The 24,117-nt window shown below is 45.6% G+C and overlaps 1 protein-coding gene and 1 long non-coding RNA gene across 2 annotated transcripts in view; one reads left to right on the forward strand and one right to left on the reverse strand.

Moving 5' to 3' along the window:
- Positions 1–13,425, forward strand: LOC114812790. The gene is made up of 3 exons (XR_003760417.2): positions 1–200; positions 1,573–1,646; positions 13,094–13,425. It is a non-coding gene; the product is annotated as an uncharacterized LOC114812790 (long non-coding RNA).
- LOC103171094 overlaps positions 10,534–24,117 on the reverse strand; it is a 23,713-nt gene continuing 10,129 nt past the window's right edge. The window contains exons 3-10 of the mRNA XM_029066991.2: positions 23,575–23,667; positions 21,595–21,699; positions 19,309–19,418; positions 17,512–17,706; positions 14,767–14,929; positions 14,086–14,251; positions 13,078–13,172; positions 10,534–11,690 (exon numbers count right to left, since the gene is read on the reverse strand). Coding sequence (XP_028922824.1) covers positions 11,605–11,690; positions 13,078–13,172; positions 14,086–14,251; positions 14,767–14,929; positions 17,512–17,706; positions 19,309–19,418; positions 21,595–21,699; positions 23,575–23,667 — 1,013 coding nt within the window. The 3' untranslated portion in view covers positions 10,534–11,604. The remainder of the gene's footprint in view (positions 11,691–13,077; positions 13,173–14,085; positions 14,252–14,766; positions 14,930–17,511; positions 17,707–19,308; positions 19,419–21,594; positions 21,700–23,574; positions 23,668–24,117) is intronic.

Genomic DNA, 24,117 nt, shown 5'->3' on the forward strand with positions numbered 1-24,117 from the left:
AGAGACCTGGACCAGGGCTCAGAATGTCTAATGTGCAAAATCTGGTGTGAGCTGCATTAATATCGTAGTATCTTTAGGTGGCAAAGCCCAAAAAGGGGAAGTAAAAAATGTCTCCAAAGGCAATCCTATCTCTAAAAATTACCCAGCTTTTTAACGCACTTCCACAGACTTGAAGCAGCTGGTATCACTGGATAAAAGAGGTGAAGTCATTTTGGGCATTAATTGGTTGAGGAAAAATCTGACCGTGATAGCAAACTCTTCTTCCTGACATGGAGCGGTTGCAGACACTGAACATTGTTTGGCAATGCCTCTCCCTCTAGACCATGAGCTCGCTGTGGGCAGGGAATGTGTCTCTTGTATTGTACTCTCCCAAGCACTTAGTACAGTGCTTTGCACACAGTAAGTGCTCAATAAGTGCGATCGAGTGATCGAATGAATGGGACTCCCAGTTTTAATCCCCATTTTACAGATGAGGTGACGGCGGCACAGAAAAGTTAAGTGACTTGCCCAAGGCCACAAGGAGAGAAGCGGTGAAGCTGGGATTACAACTCAGGTCCTTCTGACTCCCAGGCCTTTGGTCTCTTCATAGGCAATACTGGGGACTAAGACTGTGAGCCCCACGTGGGACAACCTGATTACCTTGTATCTACCCCAGCGCTTAGAACGGTGCTTGGCACATAGTAAACGCTTAACAGATACCATTATTATTATTATTAAAGTTCTCAGATGGGTAGGTAAGGGCCAGGCCTGACAAAGACTCAGGTAACCCTCATAGAGTAATCACAGCAAAGAAGAGCTCTCTAGTGGACCGCCAAACCTCACCGAAAAAATGAGAGTTTAGCCTCGGTAGTTTACGTGGCCAGTAGCTGCAGCCCCCATAGTCTCAAACATCAAATAACTCCGAACAACCCTTCAAGAAAGGTTACACGTAGGGAGCAAGTCAAGGTTATGGCTCGAGGACAGAGAACACTCCTCGATTAGGGACCCGACTAATAGCTTGGAAACATCTGTGCCGGGAGGGGAGAAATCCAGGCCAGGCCAGGTACGGCGACCCTCATTAGCTAGATGAGACAGAGGGTTACGCCAAGATAGACCCTTCTCCTTTGGGACCCAAGAGCGTGGAATGAATCTCCTAAAATAGCATTGTTTTTGGCTGTGGGCTGGCCCGATGTCACCTTTTGTTTCTTCAGCCCCACTGCCAACCCACGGGGTAGGAGCTTAATGCCAACTTGGAAATAGTGGGTGAGGAAGAAGAAAGGTGCAGGGGTTGGTAGGATTGAACCACCTGGAGTGAGCTTGAAAACTGCGGAATAGCTGGGATGTACGGCTGGAATAGCTTGGAAATCACGGGGATGGATCAATCGTTCATTCAGGCGCATTTAGTGAGCGCTTACTGCGTCCAGAGCACTGTACTAAGCACTTGGAAAGTACCATACAGCGATAAAGAGAGACAATCCCTGCCCACAACGGGCCTACAGTCTAGAGGGATAGCTGGGTGATAGCTGGGTGAATGGGAACTATCCTCGGATGGTGTTTACTCAATCATATTTATTGAGCATTTACTGTGTGCAGAGCATTGTACTAAAGAGCCGGGGAAAGTCCGACACCCGCCCTTCCTCGTTGCCAGAGGCCTCCAGTTATACACGGTAAGTGACTCCGGTTCTCTGACTAGTTGTCTGGGCATAAGAGCCATGGCTGGGGCTAAGCACCATTATACACCTTTGCTGAACTCTCAAGAATGGTGTGGAATCCAAAAGTATATGTGTACCCTGATCACCCTACTGTAATTATCGCTATAATATTTGTAATCATGATGATAATATATTACAATAATAATTTCCATGTGCCAAGCACACTGAGGTAGACACTAATCAGAATAGACAGACTTCCACTCCCACATAAAACTAAGCCCGTCAAAGGGCAGGAACTGTCTCTGTTACCGATTTGTACATTCCAAGCGCGTAGTACAGTGCTCTGCACATAGTAAGCGCTCAATAAATACTATTGAATGAATAAAGCTCCCAAGCTAACAGGGAGGGAGAATTGGTATTTTTTGTCCCTATTTTACAGCCGGCATAACTGAAGCACAGAAAAGTTAAATGACTTGCCCAAGGTCACACAACAGCAAGTGGTGGAGCTGGGCCTAGAACTCAGGTCTCTTGACTCCCAGGCCGTTGGTCTTTTCATTATGGTTCGCTGCCTCTCCTGGGAATTGAGTACTTGGGCAAAGTCTGAAGATGCCAAAAGGGTTACGGTCACTTCTGGTGTGCGCCTGGAGTATGACTTCTCTATGCCTCAGTTCCCTCATCTGTAAAATGGGAATTGAGACTTTGAGCCCCACGTGGGACAACCCGATTACCTTATATCTACCCCAGTGCTTAGAACAGTGCTTGGCACATAGTAAGAGCTTAACAAATATCATTATTATTATTATCTGACAGACCAGCACCCGCCCCACCTTCAAATAACATCTCTTCTACTAAGATCTCATTTCTTCTAAATTTATTTTAATGTCTGCCTCTCCCTCTAAACTGTAAGCTCCTAACAACCCTGTTTCATTGCACTCTCCCAAGCTCTCAGTATAGTGCTCTGCACACAGTAAGCGCTCAATAACTACTAGTGATCGTTCGATTGACAGCTGCACGCGTAAAACTCTTAAACCTTTGCAAATATGCAGAGCTCCCCGATACCGTTTGTGAGCACCTCGAGAATCAAGATGGTGCCATTAATCTCCACCTCCCCTGCTCATGCAACTATCCTTTGTGTTCAAACATGACACTTCTGAGATCAGATTCTCTCCAGTGAGCGAGTAGCCATTTATAGAAAATCCTCTCTATATGCTAATATGGAGGTCTAACTGTCCGTACGTGTATCAATCACCGCTTTGGGGAACTTCAATTCTTTCTCAGAATAGTTCCGCTCTAAACTTTTCAATGATCCAAGTTCGCCATTGATACCGGGCTCAGGAACGGTGGAGATGGGTGACCTGGAGTTACACTGGCCTTCGGTAGAAAAGAGGAGTGTCGTAGAAGTGCTTAATATGTGCAGAACCCTGTACTAAGCACTGGGAGAGAAAGCACAGGTGGGAATTAATCGTGGTCCCTATCCCGTGGGGGACTCGCCATCCAAGGGTGGTGAGAGTCAGGCTTGGGAGGAGATGATGATGTTGGTATTTGTTTGTTAAGCGCTTACTCTGTGCAGAGCACTGTGCTAAGCGCTGGGGTAGACGCAGCGGAATCAGGTTGTCCCACGTGGGGCTCACAGTCTTAATCCCCATTTTACAGCTGAGGGAACTGAGGCCCAGAGAAGTGAAGTGACCTGCCCACAGTCACACAGCTGCCAAGTGGCAGAGCGGGGATTCGAACCCATGACCTCTGACTCCAAAGCCCGTGCTCTTTCCACTGCGCCACGCTGCTTCTCCAGGAGATCAGGGGGTGTGTGGTGTGTGTGTGTGCGTGTGTGTGAGATTGGCCAGTGGCCTTGGGACTCCCAGCCTACTTCTTTCCATCCACAGCTCCAATCCCAGGAGAGCCAGTGATGAGATCATTATCCACCATTTCCTTGGCATTTGGACAGACCACCCTATTTCAGTGGAAACCTCTGCCATCTCCACCCTCTTTCTGGAATCCTGGTTGTTTCCCTGGGTGAACGTAGAAATCTCCAGTCCACCTGAGGAGAAGCCACTCACCCCGGAGACCAGAGGATGAGAGGAGGCTGAGGGAGACTCTCGTGGAGGAAGCGCCTCTCTCTAAAATGACAGGGTGCAAGCGCCAAATGCAGCAAGATGGCGAAGTTGATGGCTAAGTTAATTTGTGACCATGGTTACCAGGCCTGTCAGTCACCCAGAAAATGGAATCGATATAAGTAATGCAAGATGAATGATTTTACAGGAAACTGTCCCGATCACTATTTCTTAATACGGTCAATCAATCCATCAGTGGAATTTATTGATGCAGCATGGACAAGTGGAAAGACCACGGACCTGAGAGTCAGAGGACCTGGGTTCCAATTCTGGATCCGTCACTTGTCTTCTGTTAAATTCATTTAGCTTCTGTGAGCCTTAGTTTCCTCAAGTGTAAAATGGGGAGTCAATACCCGTTTCCTTCCTACTTAAAAGGTGAACCCCTTGTGGAACAGGGACTGCGTTCAACCAGTTTATCTCGTTATCTACTTCAGTGTTTAGAACAGTGCCTGACCCATAGTAAGCACTTAACAAGTACCACAGAAAATGCCATCACTACTTCTAGCATTATCATTTCTCCTAATTAGATAAGTAAGTCTGCTTGGGATTGCTTTCCTAAAGCAAACATTAATAAATTTGCTGTAGGAGGTTCATTCCGAGGGTCGCTGGACAAGCGATTCGCTCTCACTTCTTTCCTGGGGCTTCTCTTCTACCCAAAAAGTCTGGGCTCGTTTCCGGGTCTCCGGGAATGACCCCAGACAAATCAGGATCGAAGGGTACGGGAAGGTGAAGAAGTGATCTAGTTTCCCAGGCCCCTAGTTGACTTTCTAGAGTTTAGACGTCGAGGAGATACTTGGGGCCTGGCCCATGTCGGAGCTATACTCTCGGGGTAGCAATGGAAACTCCCAAACAGGCCTGAGGCGGGGTGGATGTGAGCAGTGTACCCTTGCTGGTTTGTTTGCCAAAGCTCTGCGGTGTTCCCTCCGCCTAGGGATTTGTAATGTTCCAAGTAACATTCCTGGGGATGTAGTTGGAGGTGGGGTTGGGCTAAGGGTGGGGCCGGGCCATTTTCTTCTGTTCCCTTTCATGGAAAAAGTGCATGGTGCCTTCAAGGACTCCTAGGAAAATCTGGGGTCATCGGGTCTCCCGTCAAAATCTTTGGGATCCAATCGTTTGCTCAGGTGACAGAGGGCTCCAGTCACACACTGCTCAGTGACCACAACTGCTTGATGTCGGTCGGAAGAGTTTGCTATCGCGTTCAGGTTTCTCCTCGATCAATTAATGCCAGAAAATGACATTTTTAGCTCTATTATCTGATGATCCCAGCTGCGGCTGGGCTGTGGAGGGGTTGGTGTCTTAAAAAGCTGGGTAATTTTTAGAGATAGACTGTCTTTGGAGACAGTGTTTTACACCCACTTTATGGGCTTTGCTAAGTAAAGACACTCGTGGCTCAGTGGAAAGAGCATGGTTTGGGAGTCAGAGGTCATGGGTTCTAATCCTGGCTCCGCCACTTGTCAGTTGTGTGACTTTGGGCAAGTCACTTTACTTCTCTGTGCCTCAGTTACCTCATCTGCAAAATGGGGACAAAGACTGTGAGCCCCACTGGGACAACCTGATCACTTTGTCGCCCCGCAACACTTAGAATAGTGCTTTGTATGTAGTAAGCACTTAACGAATACCATTATTATTATTATTACTCTATTAATGCAGCTCACACCAGACTTTGCACATTAGACATTCTGAATCTTGGTCCAAGTCACCCAGCTTTCTCTCCTACCCCCTTTCAACTCTGTCTCCTCCAGTTTCCCAGAACAGTGTTGTTGGAGAGTTATTCAAAAATATTAACCACTACCCAACACCTTCTTTCCTGCCCCCCACTTCCAGACATTCCCCTAAGGTGCCTTCGAATGAGTTCTCAGCACAAAGTGAAGCAGCATAGCCTAGGGGATAGAGCATGGACCTGGGAGTCAGAAGGACCTGGGTTCTAATCCCGACTCCAGCGTTTGTCTGCTGCATGACCTTGACCAAGTCAATTCACATCTCTGTGCCTCAGTTACGTCTTCTGTAAAATGGAGATTACGACTGTGAGCCCCTTGATCTGATTCTCTTGTATCTACACCAGCACAGAGTAAACATCTAATAAATACCATAAAAAGTGTGCCATTTGCATCATGCCATGGTGTCCTCACATAATAATAATGATAATAATAATAATGATATGTGTTAAGCAATTACTTCGTGCCAAGCCCTATGCTAAGGACTGGGGTAGATACAATTCATTCGGTTTAGATTTCGACTCATGGGGCTCACCCTCTAAGGAGGAGAGTGAATTAGTCTTTTATGCTCATTCTATATGTGAGAAACCTGAGGCATAGAGAAACTAAGTGATTTTCCCAAAGCCAGGATTAGAGCCCAGACTTCTAATTTCCCAGCCTTGTCTTCTTTACCGTAGGCCAAGCAGGAATTAAAGAGTCACTCCCACCCACTACTTTGGAAGGAGAGCGGGTCACAGTAAATATTATTATTTCATTCAGATATAATAACATTTACTCTATGATAAGCCCAAATTTCCGCATATTAGTGTTATTCAGACACTGCGAACCAGGTACGCACTAAGCAGTATTCATGGTTCAGCCATTTTCTTTCTTGAGAATGATAATGATAATGATGATAATAATAACACTAATAATGATGTTGTTCATATGTGTTAAGCGACTGGAGTATATAAGCAGATCATGGGCAAGTCGTTTCACTTCTCTGTGCCTCAGTTACCTCATCTGTAAAATGGGGATTGAGATTGTTAGCCTTATATGGGACAGGTAGTGTGTCTAACCTGATTTGCTTGTATCCACCCCAGGACTTGGTACGGTTCCTAGCACACAGTAAATGCTTAACAAATATCATAATAATAATTATCATCATTATTGATTATTACCAGGAACCGTCCTTGCCACACGTGGAGCTCACAGTCTAAGGGAAAGGGAAACAGGCGTCTTATCCGAGTTTTGCAGCCGAGGAAACTGGGGCCAAGAGAAGTTAAGCAACGTGCCCAAGGCCACACGACAGTCAAGAGGCAGAGATGGGATTAGAATCGAAGTGTTTTGACCTCCAGGCCTACGCTCTTTCCACAAGGTTACGCTGCTTCTTGACAATCTTGCAAAACCCAAGACAACCTTCTTGACAACTTAGCGACACCCCTTGCTTCTTACTTAAGGCAATTTACCTTATCCACACACCGTAGGTTGGGAAAGCCAAGTTAACGACCAAACACATCATGTGATTCATCATGGAAGCAAGGACCAACTAAGAAGCGGTTAGCCCGAACACTTTTTCAAAATGTTCTAAATATACGGTAGGGTACCTTGAAAATTTCCAGAATTTAAAAATACCGGATAATGAGTAACTAGCAATTGGTACAGCCCCGAGATGGCTGAATGACCGAGGATTCCAGCCAGCAGGAAGAGAATGCATTAAGAGTAGATGGCCCAGATTCAAACGAGAATCATTCCAGAAACAAGCAATGACTCTGTATTCAGGTGTCTGTAAGGTGAAGAAAACCTGAAGTAAAATTTTCCATCTTTAGTCTTGGCCCAAAGGCGAGCTCCCGGGACAGAGTGTAGGGAAAAATCTCTCAAGATGCCCTGGGACAGAGAGCTGAAAAATAGCCCCCTGCACTTTGGCTAAAAAGAAAAAGAATGTCGCAATCTTTGAATCGGCTCTGCGGTGAGATGCTGGGGCAACGATGGGAGAAAATTCCCTAAAACTCCCCAGGGTCTTGAAAATCACAGGTATTAGTAAAGGGAAAATGCCATAGGCTAAGAGACTAATTGCCAATACATTCATAAGCAAAAAAAGACCTTGGGGATTGACATTCAAGAAAATAGTCATCAAATTTGTGCTTGCAGACCCAGATCAACCAAAAGATATTATAATATATATATATATTTATATATATATTTATATATATATTTATATAAAAATATATTTATCATAATGTCTGCCTCTCCCTCTGAACTGTAATCTTGCTGTGGGCAGGGAACGTGTCTACCAACTCTGTTACATTGTACTCTTCCAAGCAATCAGTACGGTGCTCTGCACACCAGTAAGCACTCAGTAAATACCACCGATGGATAAAGATCCAGCATTAGAAATCCATTCTGACCTTGACTATATTCCCCATGTCTACATGGAAACAGTAGTCTATTTCAGGGAAGAACACATGGGGCCAGAGGGAGAAACAGCACTAAGAAGAAAACCGGTTTGGAGTTTCGGTGAATTAGTCTCGGGGAATGGGTCTGTTTAGACGCAACGCCAGCTGATTCAATCGTTAGGCTAGCATCAGGCCATGGTAAAGCGGTGAGGGTCTGAAAAAGGAGAAGAGAGGAGCACTAAGGGTTAGGGTAAATACAGGTTAATCAGGTTGGACACAGTTCATGTCCCACACTGTCTTAATCCCCATTTTACAGATGAGGTAAGTGAGGCACAGAGAAGTGAAGTGACTTGCCCAAGGGTGATCGCTAATAGCCCTACTAAATAAGTGCCCTGGATCCAATCCTGTAGAAACTCCTGCAATGAGTAGCCTCTCCAGCCCCCCATCTTTTGTGGTATTTGTTAAGTGCTCATTATATGACAAACACCGTTCTAAACACTGGGGTAGGCACGAGTTAGCTAGGATGGACGGAGTCCCTGTTCCCTAAGGGGCTCACAGTCTAAGTAGGAAGGCGAACAGATATTTAATAACCATTTTACGGTAGATGAAACTGAAGCACAGAGAAGTCAAGTGATTTTCCCAAGGCCACAAAGCAAGCAATTGGCAAATCCAGAATTAGAACCCAGGTCATCTGACTCCCAGGTCCATGTTATTACCACTAGGCCATTCTAGACCGTGAGCTCATTGTTGCGCTGGGATTGTCTCCATTTCTAGCTGAATTGTACTTTCCAAGTGCTTAGTACAGTAAGGTTTATTGAGCACACGGTAAAGCGCTCAATAAATACGAATGAATGAATGAATGAATGAATGAATGAGTACCCCTTCCCATACAGTTCCCCAGCACCATTTTTCTAAAATGGTATGAGGTAGTCATTGATGCATTTTTGCGGACACGGAGTCCCAGCAGGTTGCATTTCGTATTAATCCATTAGCTATTCATTTAGTCATATCCCAGCTCTGCCACTTGTCTGCTGTGTGACCTTGGCCAGGTCACTTCTCCCTCTCTAGACTGTGAGCCTGTTGTGGGCAGGGATTGTCTTTATTTGTTGTACTTCAAGACACTTAGTACAGTGCTCTGCACACAGTAAGTGCTCGAGAAATACGACTGAAGGAATGAACGAACTTCACATCTCTGTGCCTTAGTTTCCTCATCTGCAAAATGGGGACTGAGATTGTGAGCCCCATGGGGGACAGGGACTGTATCTAACCCAATTTGCTCATATCCACCCCAGCGCTTAGTACAGTGCCTGGTTCATAGCAAGCACTTAAGAAATGCCGTACTTATTATTATTGTATTTATTGAACACTTAATGTGTGCAAAGCACTGAACTAAGCTCTTACTGGGTGCTGAGCACTGTACTAAGCACTGGGAATGAATAGGGAAACAGCGTGGCTCAGTGGAAAGAGCCCGAGCTTGGGAGTAAGAGGTCATGGGTTCGAATCCCAGCTCTGCCACTTAGCTGTGTGACTGTGGGCAAGTCACTTCGCTTCTCTGTGCCTCAGTTACCTCATCTGTAAAATGGGGATTAAGACTGGGAGCCTCACGTGGGACAACCTGATGACCCTGTATCTACCCCAGCGCTTAGAACAGTGCTCTGCACATAGTAAGCGCTTAACAAATACCAACATAATTATTATTATATGCAGGTGAGAATTAGACATTAGGTCCCTAGGGGCTCTGGGACCACATGATATCGATATCCCAATATATAGCCAATAAATATTATTGATTGATTGATTGGGTGGTGGGACCCTGGTGTGCCCTGCCTCAATGGGAGCCAATGGAAACAGAGCAGCTACAGCTTTTTCCACTAAAGATGCAGTATGGCCTAATGGCTAGAACACGGGCATGGGAGCCAGAAGGATTTGGGTTGTGAGGTAGGAAGCGGGCATTAGATTTCTTCTTCCCCTTTTACAGATGTCAAAACTAGAACACAGAGAGATTAAGGTATTTGTCCAGATCTCACAACAAGGCAATGGTAAGAAACACCTGGGAGTCAGAGGACCTGGGTTCTAATCTCAGCTTCTCACATGTCTGCTTTGTGACCTCGGGCAAGTCACTTTATTTGTCCGTGTCTTCATTTATCCCATCTGTAAAACGGGGATTGAGGCGGTGAGCCCCATGTGGGACGCGGACTGTGTCTGACCTGATTAGTTTGCATCTAGCCCAGGACTTAGTGCAGGGCCTGGCACATAATAAAAGCTTAACAAATATCATTAAAAAAAAAAATCATGGCCTCATGGCTCAATCTCACTGTCATTCCCATAGATCACAGAGGTGTTTTCCGTGTGATCTACTAACATCTGAATTATGGGTAAGAACCACAGTAATTGTGCACCATCAGCGTCTGTGGGAATAAAACAAAACCAACGGACAAATCAAAGCAATTCTATTATAAGGACCTAAAAAGGGAATAGAAATAAAGCAAATCCTACTCAGATTTTGTCTGGAGTCATCAAAACAGAACAACATTTCAGCAATTCTCTTTCAGTAAAAACTTTCTCCGGGGTTCCAGATCACTTAATAAGGAACAGTTACTGTCACCTGATACCGAATGTGCAAAGTATAGGATGTAAAAACATAATAAGATTTAACCTTCTGAAGACTTTTTGTCCTATTGCGTAACCCAAGATTTGAGTCTTTTGTCATCATCCTGTTTTTATTGACTGTATACTAGGTACAGCACAATGAACAAAGAAGTGGCGGGAATTCTAAAGAGGCATTAGATGAGATCCTGCCAAAGTAAGCTCTTATAGTGGTGAGGAAAGCAAGCAGAAAGTAGAAAAATCCAAGTGGGTTTGTGGCTTTTTCTCGCCAAAGCCTCAGTGAGCCACAGAATGAAAAACTCCAATTTAGGATTTAAGAAGGCCAGATGAGGTCCCGGTTTGGATCCACAAACCCAGGTGCTGCTTCGGATTAGAAAGATATTATTCCTGAAGCCCAGCCCGACAGGAAGAAATAGCAGAATTCTCACGGAAGTTACAGAGGATCAGTGTGGTGATCTGTGTGGCCAAGACAAAGACGATATATCTTCATAGCGGTGGGTATTTCTCGCCTCTACAACTGCAACTCTTCCCAATATGGTGAAATCTGGGGAATTCATTCGTTCACTCAATCATGTTTATTGAGTGCTTACTATGTGCAAAGCACTGTACTAAGCACTTGGGGGAGTTCAGTACAACAATAAACAGACGCATTCCCTGCACACAATGGGTTTACAGTCTAGTGGGGGAAATCTATATCTTTCCCTGACCCACTGCATATTAGTCTTGGTGAGAATAATATTCACTTCTCTCTTTGGAGCTAGCCTTTGCAGGGACAATCCTATCCTTAAAGATTGATTCTTAGAACTGATAGAAATGTATTAATTTACAATCAGACAACTCTGGTTTTGTTTCACTCTACTGTCCTGCTTCTGAAACTTTCCAATACTGTGGGTAAGGAGAAGTTGGTGGCAAAACTTTAGAATCAAACTCCCATCAGATCATTGTCTTTAGTTGCCTCAAGAATGACTTTAGAAGCTACAAAGAGAGTGATCCAAAGCCATTCTAGGATCTGTGACATGTTTCAGAGTGCAGAAGAAGGAACAGCAAAATACTATATATCTGAGGCCTGGAGAAGGTACCAAAAATGGATAGCGATGTTTCAGACAAGATTTTGGTTTCCGGTATTAGGTGGACTGAAGAGCATTGGTTATTTTGCCCCTTGGATTCACACTGCTCGGCTTTTTGCTTGTTCAAATATCTGCATCACCTTGGCCGCTGACACACAGCCTTCCCGCAGGATGGTGATGGTGCCTGGGGAGGAAGGGAGAGGGAAAGGAATGGGAAGGAGAGATAAATAACAATAATAATAATAATGTTGGTATTTATTAAGCGCTTACTATATGCAGAACACTGTTCTAAGCGCTGGGGTAGATACAGGGTCATCAGGTTGTCCCACGTGAGGTTCACAGTCTTAATCCCCATTTTACAGATGAGGGAACTGAGACACAGAGAAGTGAAGTGACTCGCCCACAGTCAGCTGCCAAGTGGCAGAGCCGGGATTCGAACCCATGACCTCTGACTCCCAAGCCCGGGCTCTTTCCACTGAGCCACACCTGTCAAAAATAAACCAACTCATTTGTAGTTATAAACATTTTGTCTTGCGTGGTTTAACGATCTGAAGAGAACATAACATTGCCCACTTACCAGACACTAATTCAAGGAAATAAAAGAGAAAATAGTTCTTGGAATTTCCCTTCAGTCCCCCAGCTTGGCTTCCTGTCAGAAGGCAGATTTTTTGGCCCTGAAGTTTTCTCTGGATCCTAAGCCTTTGATCTGAGAGAAGCTTTGACTTGGAAGGCTTTCAGGTAAAACTGTGTAAAGTAGCAAAACGACCTAATCCTATTCCTTCCACCAATATCTAATCAGTCTCAATATCCGTCCTAGTTTCAGTGCTTTCCTAAGGATTTGGGTCAGGTCACCGCAGTAGATCAGTAGCTCTTTCTCAGTGCTCCCGTCTTCCCCCTTGCCCCCATTCCATGACCCCAATTCCCCTGGTCAGCCCTCCCCCCGTTTCCTAACCAAATGTCATGACAGGACTCTGCACACGGTAGGTGGTCAATAATCCCGGCTCTGCCACTTATCAGCTGCGTGATTTGGGGCAAGTCACTTAGCTTCTCTGTGCCTCAGTTACCTCATCTGTAAAATGGGGATGAAGACTGTGAGCCCCACGTGGGACAACCTGATTGCCTTGTATCTACCCCAGCCCTTAGAACAGTGCTTGGCACAAAGTAAGCTCTTAACAAATATCACCATCATCAAATTGATGTCTGCCTACTTGTTTTGTTCTGTTGTCTGTCTCCCCCTTCTAGACCGTGAGCCCGTTGTTGGGTAGGGATTGTCTCTATCTGTGGCCGAACTGTACTTTCCAAGCACTCAGTACAGTGCTCTGCACACAATGAGCGCTCAATAAATACGATCGAATGAATGAAATGTGTCTGATGGACAGATGGCCGTGACTCTGAGCTGAAGCTTGTGGTTAGCCGTTTCATTTCAAACAATCGTATTTCAATTAATCCTATTTATTAAATGCTTACGGTGTGTGAAGCCCTATACGAAGCGGTCCCGGCAACGGCACCTGAGAGGAGCTGGAGAGGATGAGAATGACTCCCCAGAACACAGGGAAATGACTCCGAGTTACCTTCTTCTATTCTCAGGCAATTGACCACAGTGGATGCCAGTACTTCATCGGACTCTCCGTCGCAAAGAACGCCCTCGAGCTTGTGTCCAAGGCGACTGATAGGAAAGGAAAGAAATCAGATGCTCGTGAGGATAAGGAAAAAAGTTTTGGCATCTCAGCTCCAGGAACCACTATAAAAGCATGAAGTCAATGTAACCCAAATCCAATGAAGTGTGACTAGGAAGACTTCAGCTTAATTAACTAATTAAGAAGGAATGCATAAAGACCCCGGAGCTTTGAGACGAAAGGCATTATAGCAAGGCAAAAGTGCATTACGGATCTCTAAGTCATGAGTGGACGCAATACTGATTCGGGACTTTCCTTTTCTTTTTTTTTTGCCATCTTCCTCTGATTCTCTTCAAAATGAAGGCCGCCCCCCCCCCCCCCCCCAACTCCCCCGGACTATGCAGTGCTTTAATTGAATGCTGCTTTGTCTGTGATCAGATGGATATGGGGCTAGAGAAATAGCCCGTGGTTAATTAAGAACTGTCAGTTCTCGCCCAATGTGCCGAAATGCATATTATCACCTTGGCTATTTCCTCCTCATTGCAATATATCGCTGTAGGTCTTGGATGAAACTGATCCTATACGACCCTTGGGAACCGACGATAAAGAAATGGGGCTTCTTAAGGTTTTCAAAGAGGCTTCCTAAGAAGGACCTAAGATGTCGTTGAAGACTTCGAGTTTAGCCTTCTCTCAGCAATAAAGAAAAGGGAACTACCCCATTTTATTACCATGTATCTGTGGTAATTTAGCAAGCAAACTCATTTCAGTGAGGTGAACTATTCTCCCTCTCTTCTACCCCAGATGAATTTTCCGTCTGGCGGACAGGAGGGGACAGAAGGGCTGTGTTGAGCCAGGGCGGCTTCGGCGGGGGAGAGAGAGAAAGAGTTGTTTCTGTTTGGAAAAATGTTCTGGTGGATTTCCCATGCCCTAGTTCCAAAGATCTGCAGCCTCAGGGGAACTTACGAGATGACCATTTCGTGGTGGGTGCTGTCGCTCTCCCCACTGGGGTTGGCCGAGGTGATGGCCAGGGGGCCGGTCATTTCGACGAGGTGGACCATGACTGTCTGGTCAGGCACTCGAATCATGATGCTGTCTTTGGTGCCCACTCGATCGAAACCAGCTCCGACACCTGGGACACGATAGGGAAGAGAAGTTTGGAAAATTCAAGGTGTTTTTTTTCGCAGTATTGGTTAAGCAGCTTACTGTGGGTCAAACACTCTTCTAAGCATTGGGGTAAATACGATTTAATCAGGTCGGGCACCTCCCGGACCCTTGTGGGGCTCACAGTCTAAGTTGGAGGGAGAACAGGTATTATACCCGTTTGAAGGTTGAGGAAACTGAGGCTCAGAGAAGTTAAGTGCCTTTCCCAGTGTCACCCGGCAAGCAAGTGGTGGAGCCGGGATTAGAACACAGATCTTCCGCCTCTCAGGCCCGTGTTCTTTCCCCTTAGCCAAGCTGCTTCCTATATTGTTGTATATATTGTTCTTATACGTTGGCTAGGTCGGTCTTTCTCCTAAGACCCATTCTGTGCCTTGCCTCACTTCCTGGAAGGTTGGGGTGAGGGAACAAAACCAGTAAAATCGCCAACAAAAGTAGTGTGCAGAGAGGAAATTGGAGGGTGAGAAAAACTCCCAGCTCTCTCACCCAACTTCTTCACCCATTCTCCCTTCTTAACGATGCAGCCAATGCTTCCGGGATAAACCCTGGCCATGAAGTCCCAGAGCAAGGGGGTGAAGGGAGGATTGGCAGCTCGCAACTGGTCTAAATTTGAGATGAAGATGCAGATAGGCTTGTCTTGAGGTCTGTCCTGTCAAAAATAAGAGGGAGAAGACAGTCAAGATATTTAGAAAGGGAAAGGGGGTTTGGAAGGTACCGGATTAAATACATTGCTACAGGATCAGTCAGTGCTGGAAAATTGTTCCGGATCTCACTGCTGGCAGGAACTAGGGAAGCGAGCACAACAGGACCCAAACTAAGCCTCCAATCCCACCCTCTGGGCAAACTTCAGCTACAGAGAGAAGAGAGAGAAGCAGTGAGGCCTAGTAGAAAGAGCAGAGGCCTGAGAGTCAGAGGATCTGGATTTCTAATCCCAACTTTGACACTTGTCTGGCTTGAGACTTTGGCAAGGCACTTAACTTCTCTGTTCCTCAGTTGCCTCACCTGTAAGATGGGGACTAAGATGGTGAACCATGTGGGACGGGGACTGCGTTCAACCTGATTAGCTTGTATCTACCCCAGAACTTAGTACGGTACCTGGAACGTACTAAGCGCTCAGCGAAGGCCATTAAAAACAAACACAAACAAACAGCAAACAAACCAAAAAAACACAAGCAAGTGGAAGGAGCATGGGCCTGGGAATCAGGAAACCTGAGTTTAAATCCCAATTGCGCCACTTGTGTGCTGTAGAACCCTGGACAAATATCTTATTTTCTCTCCACCCCGTTTCCTCATCTGTAAAATGGGAATCCAATTCCTGTTCTCCCATTCCCTAAGACTGTGAGCCCCATGTGAGCCAGGGACTGTGTCCCATCTGCTTATGCTGCATCTACCCCAACTCTTAGAAAGGCGAGTGCCACATAGTAAGAGTTTAACAAACACCAGAGCAGTGTGGCTCAGTGGAAAGAGCACGGGCTTTGCAGTCAGAGGTCATGGGTTCGAATGCCGGCTCTGCCACTTGTCAGCTGTGTGACTGTGGGCTAGTCACTTAACTTCTCTCTGCCTCAGTTCCCTCATCTGGAAAATGGGGATTAAGACTGTGAGCCCCACGTGGGACAACCTGATTCCCCTGTGTCTACCCCAGCGCTTAGAACGGTGCTCTGCACATAGTAAGCGCTTAACAAATACCAACATTATTATTATTGTTATTATTATTATTTATTCTCATCCATCCCAGACCTTGAATTATTTCAGCTTCCCCGTGGCTGGAATGGTGTCTTAACTCTTTTCAGATCATCATTCTAGTGCTGCAGTAGTTAGTCTTCAGGTGAATACAGTATGGAGAAAGAGAAGGGAGGATTCCGTTGCTCTTGAAGCTTGATCTAGACTTTTTTTCCCCCCATCAAACCTGCACTTTCCACCAAGGGAACTGCTTATGTGGTCATTTAAATCATTCATCAGTTAGGGGCAGGGAGGACTGTCCAGGAGTCTGCTCTGTTTGGTGACTAAGCATCTCTACTGGATGATTCTTGTCTGCATGATTTCAGGGCGGCGGTTGTCAAGTTGTCCCACCTTCCTAGTAAAGCTACAAGATGCTCTTGGAGCAGGCTCCTGTTAACTGTATTTATGACAAAAATAATAATAATAATAAGAAGAAGAAGCAGCACGGCTTAGTGGTAAGAACACCATCTTGGGAGTCAGAGGACATGGGTTCTAATCCTGACTCTGCCGCTTGTCTGTTGTGTGACCTTGGGCAAGCCACTTAACTTCTTTGTGCTGCAGTTACCTCATCTGTAAAATGAGGATTAAGACTGTGAGCCCCTCGTGGGACAACCTAATTACCTTGTATATACCCCAGCACTTAGAACAGTTCTTGGCACATAGTAAGTGCTTAACAAATACCATTATTATTATTATTATTATTATTATTAAATGCTTACTATGTGCCAGGCACTGTACTAAGCTCTGGGCACTGTTGGGAAGCAGTATGGCGTAGTGGATAAAGCATGGGCCTAGGAGTCAGAAGGTCAAGGGTTCTAATCCCAACTCTGCCACTTGTCTGCTGTGTGCCCTTAGGCAAGTCACTTCACTTCTCTGTACCTCAGTGACCTCATCGGTAAAATGGGAATTAAGACCATGAGCCCCATGTGGGACGGAGACTGTGTCCAACCTGATTTTCTTTTATCCACCCCAGCACTTAGGACGGTGCCTGGCACACGGTAAACACTTGACAAGTACCACAGTTATTGTTATTACAAAGCAATGAGCACCGTATTAAGTGCTGGAGAGTGGGACGCTTCTCACATAGTGTACCTGGCCAAAGACAGGTGTAGGGGATGTTGTGCCCCGGCTCTGGCCCGCCAGAGTTTCAAGGCTAAGGCTGTGTTTTCTAGAGTATGATATGCGCCCTGGACATGCTCAGATTTAGCTGGTAAACACCTAATCTAAGCTATTTTGCTTTTGTAATGATGTCACGCGGCATATAAAGGGGTGGCTCTGGTTAGGCGGGGTGTGGTGTGTCTCCTGTGCCCTGCAGCCACCCAGGGCTTTCCCGTAAGTAATTTCCCCAAATAAAGCACTTTTATATAGCTCTCGCTAAGCCTGACTGGCGTGGTCTGCTTCCTTTTCCGGAATCTGGGCAACTCGACGGCATGTGCCGTTACAGCAGGGATGACTGAGTTTTAGACAGAAAATCTTAGACGGAAGCGAGGATCGCCGCAACTGGGCGGGTACCTTGATTTTGTAGATCTTCTCAATGGCTTCTGAGTGTTTACATGAGGCTGCCAGAGCATATACAGTGTCGGTGGGTACTCCACACACCCCTCCGTCATCCAAGAGCTTTGCGATGATCCTCAGACTGCTGGTACGGTGCGAGAGAGGACACAGGCATGGTGGAGATAATCTGGTTTCCTCTTTCTGCTTCTCCCCCTGGAAGAGACAACGGAACCCGGGAAGCCTATAAGTAATTGGAAAACCTAGTCTGATATCGGTATTGGACCTCGCTCTGCCTACGTTTATTGGGGCTTGAACTCGTTCTACAGGCCCTCATCAAATGTCCAACTCACAGATGTCTTGCGGGACCCAGTGGGTCCAGAGACACCGGACACTGGAGGTGATGATGCCCCAAGGTCCAGGCTCCAGAATCTGATCCTATAAGTTTCCTGACATGGTAGTTTCTAACTTCTTGCCTCAGCTCATGGCTTCAGCTTGGTTCTAGGACTGTTCCTGGCCATTCGCACATCAGTGGGAAGAGAGAGGACCAGAGAAGAGCTTCTATCCCCTCCCAGTGTCAGGAAAGTGAGAAGGTGAAAAGTCACGTGGCCTAGTGGTCAGTTTCCTCACCCGCAAACTGGATATTTAATATCTGTTCTCCCTTCCACTTGAACTGTGGGGCAGCGATTGTGCCTGACCTAATTATCTTGTATCTACCCTGACACTTGGTACAGTGCTTGGCACATAGTAAGCACTTAGCAAACACCACAGTTATTATTAATATCCCTATATCTCTAAGAAGAGAGAGGACCAGAGAAGAGTTTCTGCGACTCCAGTGCCAAACACTACGGGCAAAGGAGTCTCATCCCAATCTCTTTGTCCTTTATTTAATGGTACTTTTTAAGCATTTACTTACTATGTGTTGGGCACTGTACTACGCCCTGGGATAGATACAAGCTAATCAGATTGGACACAGTCCCTGTCCCGCATGGGGCTCACAGTCTTAATCCCCATTTTACATATGAGGTCACTGAGGCACAGAGAATTTAAGTGGCTTGCCCAAGGTCACACATCAGACAAGAGGCGGAGGTGGGATTAGAACCCAGGTCCTCTGACTCCCAGCCCCATGTTTTTAACCACTAGACCATGCTGGTTCTCTAACCTTGAGATAGCCACCTCTTCCCCATCTCTTCAACAACCAGGGATTAAATGTCCTTTTGGTCTATTTCAGGTGTGTCAAGCTCCAAATATCGAATGTCTGAATATCACTGCCTGATTTTTTATTTCATATACTTAAGAAGGAGGAGAGCTTGAACATGTCATGCAAATGTATGCAAACGATAGGCAAATCAAGTCAGCTCCAGGGAGACTGAGTAACGATCTGTCATCCTAACTTAAAACCCCCAAGAACAGGGGCCATGTTCATTTTAAATCTTAACCGAGACAACTGTTGGAGGACCACGAGGGCTAAAAATAGGCAGTGAGACATTTTCCACTTCCAGTCTGGAAAAAAGGTCTGCCCTGTCCCTGATTCAGATTGTTTACTGGGAAAGTCCTGTGGTGTTCCGTGCCGGTTTAAGCCGATGGAAACCCAAAGACCGATCCCATCCCCTTGCTAAATTTCATCCACACCCGCAGACGTCTAGGCTTTAGCGGAGGTGGAGGCTTGTAAGACTGGAAGCTTCCCTCTGCCTCTCTCAGGGGCCCCAAAGACATAGTCACTTATGTCTGCCCCTCCCACCCCGCCCCCACTACAGCTCCTGTGTATTCTTGGCGATGAACACTGTGGATTCATCATCATAAGAAATGACTTCTTACCAGGAAGAGAGAGGGGCCCATCAGAAGAAGATCTCTGTCAAATGCGCAGTTGACAAGAGAGGCCAAAGTCCCGTAGACGCAGATAGCGCAGAAAAGAGCTAACATCACAACTGAAAAACAGTAGCAGATCAAAGAAGTCGGTCAGCATGTACTTCCTGACCTCTGAGGCAGTATGGAGCCCCGTACTAGGGGAGGAAGGGAAAATTCACTTCTCCAATACATTTAGATGTCTAAATTGACACCCCATAGTACACCCAGTCCCTTGATCCTACTGATTTGATCAGCTATTTGTCTCCCCAAAATAAAACTGAGGTGCTTAAAGAACTTCCATAACCGCAGTCTCATAATAATATAATTATGATAGTATTTACTAAGCACTTGTTACGTACCAAGCTCCCCTCTCAGGGTCGCACCTGGAGAGTTTCCAGTCCTCTACCGGTCTTCAGTACGGGAGGGAGAGTCGAGCAGAGGCCTATCCATTCCATTCCTAGCTTGGCCAGTGGCTAATAAGTGGAAGGCAACCCGCTACAAGTCAAAACTCGCCGGTGCTGGGCAGCAGTGGAACGAAACAAGTTGACTGTGCGGAAGGAGGCAATGGTAAACCACTTCCGTATTTTTACCAAGAAAACCGTATGGATCCACTACCAGAACGATTGTCGACGGAGGTGGGGCGTTCTGGGAGAGATGTGTCCATGGCGTCGCTTGGGGTCTTAAGATGACTCGACAGCATAAGACAAGACAAAATGTACCAAGCGCTAGCGTAGAAGTAAAGTAATCTGATTGGACACGGTCTCTTGCCCCAAGTGGGAGAGAGGACAGGGATTTTACTTCCATTTTAAAGATGAGGAAACTGAAACACAGAAAAGTTAAGTACCTTGCCCAAAGTCACAACAGGCAGGCGCTAGAATCAGGCGTGGAACCCAAGTCTCTTAACTCCCGGTCCTCTGTTCTTTCCATAATAATAATAATTACGGCATTTTTTAAGCCCTTACTCTGGTTTAAGCACTGTTCTAAGTAGATACATGATAATCAGGTCAGGGAAAGTCACAGTCCCATACGAAGCTCACAGGCTAAGTAGGAGCGAGAAGAGGTATTGAATTCCCATTTTACAGCTGAGGAAACTGAAGCACTGAGAAGACAAATGACTTGCACCCTTCATTCACCCACCCCCCCGGCCCCACAGCACTAATGCGCAGCACTGATTTATGTATTTATATTAATGTATGTCTCCCCCTCTACACTGTGAGCTCATTGTGAGCAGGGACCAAATCTAGTAATTCCGTTGTACTGTACTCTCCCAAGCACTTAGGACAGTGCTCTGCAGGCAGTAACTGATCAGTGAAAAATACAATTGATTGCCCAACGTCACACGGCAAACCAGTGGCGGATGTGGGATTAGAACCCAGGTCCTCCGAATCCCTGGCCTGTACTCTACCAGGTCATGTTGAGCCTCTCTTTTTCCATTTTATTTGTCAAATGGTAACTACCAACCATCCGGGATTCCTTGACTCTCTGATTATTCTATGCCCCTTCCACGGTTCAAAGGGATGAGAAGAATGATTGAGGTTTATCTCATCAATAATACCCTTATGGAGATTACCAGTTTTATCGGTTCCTGGAGGAATTGTTCTATCACAGATAAACCTTTTCCTGCTTTATCATACCTCTGTCTTTCTAGCTAACCATCCGAGGAACATCAACCTACTAGACTGAGATCAAATTGAGAATGGGACTGTATCCAATCTTTTATGTTTCTCAAGGGCTTATCGTAGCCCATCGCATTCTGTGGCTTCCATAAACATTTGTTCGTTTGACGTGCTTTAAAATCCATCAGTACGCCTGATTCAAATTCTGAGTGAGCCCAGAAGAAGCTGAGCTCATTGCCACTTGAGAGCTGGTGACAAGACCCTCGAGTATGACAGACCACACTCCACACCTACAAAACCTTACTAAAAATCACATCTCCTCCAAAAGGCCTCCTCTGTCTAAGCCCTCATTTCCCCTGCTCTCTCTCTTCTGTGTCACCTGTGCACTTGGATCTCTCTAAGTACTTGACATTCACACCACCTTCAGCCCCACAGCACTTCTGTACATTTCTGTAATTGAATATCTGTCTCCCCTTCTACTGTAAGCTGCTGATGGGCAGGAAACGTTTCTCCCCTCTCACGTAACATGCTCTTCCAAGGGCTTCGATTAGTGCTCTACTCACGGGAAACACTCAAGAAATACCACTGATTGATTGATTGATTCATCTCGCGGGAAGTGATTTCCACTTTCGATACTTACTCTCAAGGGGCAGAGGTAATCTTTCCAGGGTGAAAAGAAGGAAACAGACAATCAAGATCTCCATGTTTAAAGTCAGAAAGAGTAACACTAAGTTTGATTGGGAAGCTGGAAGAAATGAAAAGAGGTTCATATTAGGAGACATTTCATTACAACCAAATGCATTTCCATAGCTTAAATTAGGCTGGATGCATTTCGATTTTGAGACTATTAGATAACTCATTTTTTCCCCGTGACACTAAAACCCGTGGGTTGGGCGATTACAGGAGTGATGCTTGTTCGGTTTATACAAAACAGAAGAAAAGATAGTATGAAATAAACACAATGTAGCCAATTCCCTGTTTATCAAACAGACCTTTCAGGGACAAAGAAATAAAGACATGAAATAAGGGGCAATCCTAAAGATATAGAAACACAACAGCAGAGCGAGGAGCCCTTATATCCTAAATCTAAGAGCCATCTAGCAATTTTTACTTAAAACAAATTCAATGAAAGGGTTTAAGTTGAAGGATGTTCCATGCTTGAGGAGCAGCGTGGCCTAGTGAAAAAAGCACATCCCTGGGAATCAGAGGACCTGGGTTCTAATCTCGGCTCTGCCACTTGTCCGCTGTGTGACCTTGGGCAAGTCCCTTAACTTCTCTGTGCCTCAGTGACCTCATCTGTAAAATGGGGTTTAAGACTGTGAGCTCCGTGAGCTCCATTTGAGACAAGGTCTGTGTCCAATCTGTTTACCTTTTATCTACCCCACCATTTAATAGAGTGCCTGGCACCTAGTAAGCGCGTAACAAATACCATAAAAAATATTTGATAGTAAGGTTCTCGACGGGAGGAAATGCATTTTTTTAATGGTACTTGTTAAGTGCTTACTATGGGCCAAGCACTGCGGTAAATGCTGGGGTAGATACAAGATAGGTTGGACACAGTCCCTGTCTCACATGGAGATCACAGTCTAAGTAGGAAGGAGTAAGATTGAATCCCCATTTTTCAGATGAGATAATTGGGGCACAGCGAAAGCAAGTGCCTTGTCCAAGGTCACACCCAGCAGACAAGTGGCAGAGCCGGGATAAGAACCCAGGTCCTCTGTCTCCTAGTCCCACACTCTTTTCACTAGATCATGTTGCTCCTCTAGTCAAAAGCGCATCTTTTTCTTACGTTTTACACTCTCCCAAGAATGTACTACCCTACTTGGCACCCAGTAGGGTCCCAGTAAATGGCGTTGTTGAGGATAACATCTAGTGACTCAAGTCATCACTTCACTTTTCATCCCGGGGTGTCCAAGAACAGAGGGAAGGTGGGAAGGGGGAGAGGTGGAAGAAAGTTTGCAGGACCGATATCCGTTCATTCAATCGTAGTTATTGAGCGCTTACTGTGTGCAGAGCACTGTACTAAGCGCTTGGAGTGTACAATCCGGCAATGATAGAGACAATCCCTGCCCAACAAAGGGGCCCACAGTCTAAAAGACAGATATCGAGTAGTCTTCACCACAGACCTTGTTCAACTTAGATCCAGGAAATGTATTCCACAGGTGAGAAGGCTGCCAAAAAACTGTATCCAGAGATAATATCTCCTTGGTTGTCTGGGTCATGGGTTTGGATGACAAATCTCTTTCCTTCTTTCCTACTCTCTACTTTTGGAAGGTCCAGTCCATAAAGGGCTTTTGTGAAATAGACACCTGCTTTGACTCCTTTTTTCATATGTGCCAACTACTTTCCATCCCCATTTATATAGTGGTGGATGTTGCTGCCAAGATAAATCGGGACTTGTTTTTAATGTGCTCAAAAGATATAAGCACAAATACTTAGTTGTCTAGTGGTTGCACACATTTCTACTATTCAAGAGGGCAAAACTGACATGGTGTTCCTCAGGAAAATGCAGGAAACTGAGCATTAATCAGCTACAGAAATATCATGTAACTGGGTCCAAAACAGTGAGAGATTGGGAGAAAATCCCCTTAATCCGCACACTCCTGTCATGGACTCTTACCCAAAAGGATCAAAAAGACGTTGACCACTAGAAAGGCAACAGCCCCTGCCGTGAATCCTCCATCACTCTTAGGACTGATGTTCAGCAGATGACCTGAAAAAGACAATAGCAGCAGATGAACCTCATTTTTTCTAATGGTATACGTTAAGCGATTACTACGCTACTCTAAGCACTGGGGTAGATACAAGTCCATCGGGCTGGATACGGTCCCTGTCCCACATGGGGCTCACCACCTAAGTAGGAGGGAGAACAGGTATTAGCTCCCAGTTTTACATTTGAAGAAACTGAGGTACAGAAAAGTTAAGTGAATTGCCAAAGTAACCCAGCAGGCAAGTGTGGAGCCAGAATTAGACCCCAGGTCCTCTGGCTCCCAGGCCTGAGTTTCATTTACCGTGTCCGATACGATCATTTTGAATCTACCTTGGTGCTTACTGTAGAGTTTGGCACATAGTAAGAGCTTAAGAAAACATTACTAATTATTATTATTATATTGTAAGGCTATTTTCAGAACTAATGAGAAATGAACATGTGGTCACGTGGTCC

This window comes from Ornithorhynchus anatinus, chromosome 6, assembly GCF_004115215.2.
Source record: "Ornithorhynchus anatinus isolate Pmale09 chromosome 6, mOrnAna1.pri.v4, whole genome shotgun sequence".
Taxonomy (NCBI): domain Eukaryota; kingdom Metazoa; phylum Chordata; class Mammalia; order Monotremata; family Ornithorhynchidae; genus Ornithorhynchus; species Ornithorhynchus anatinus.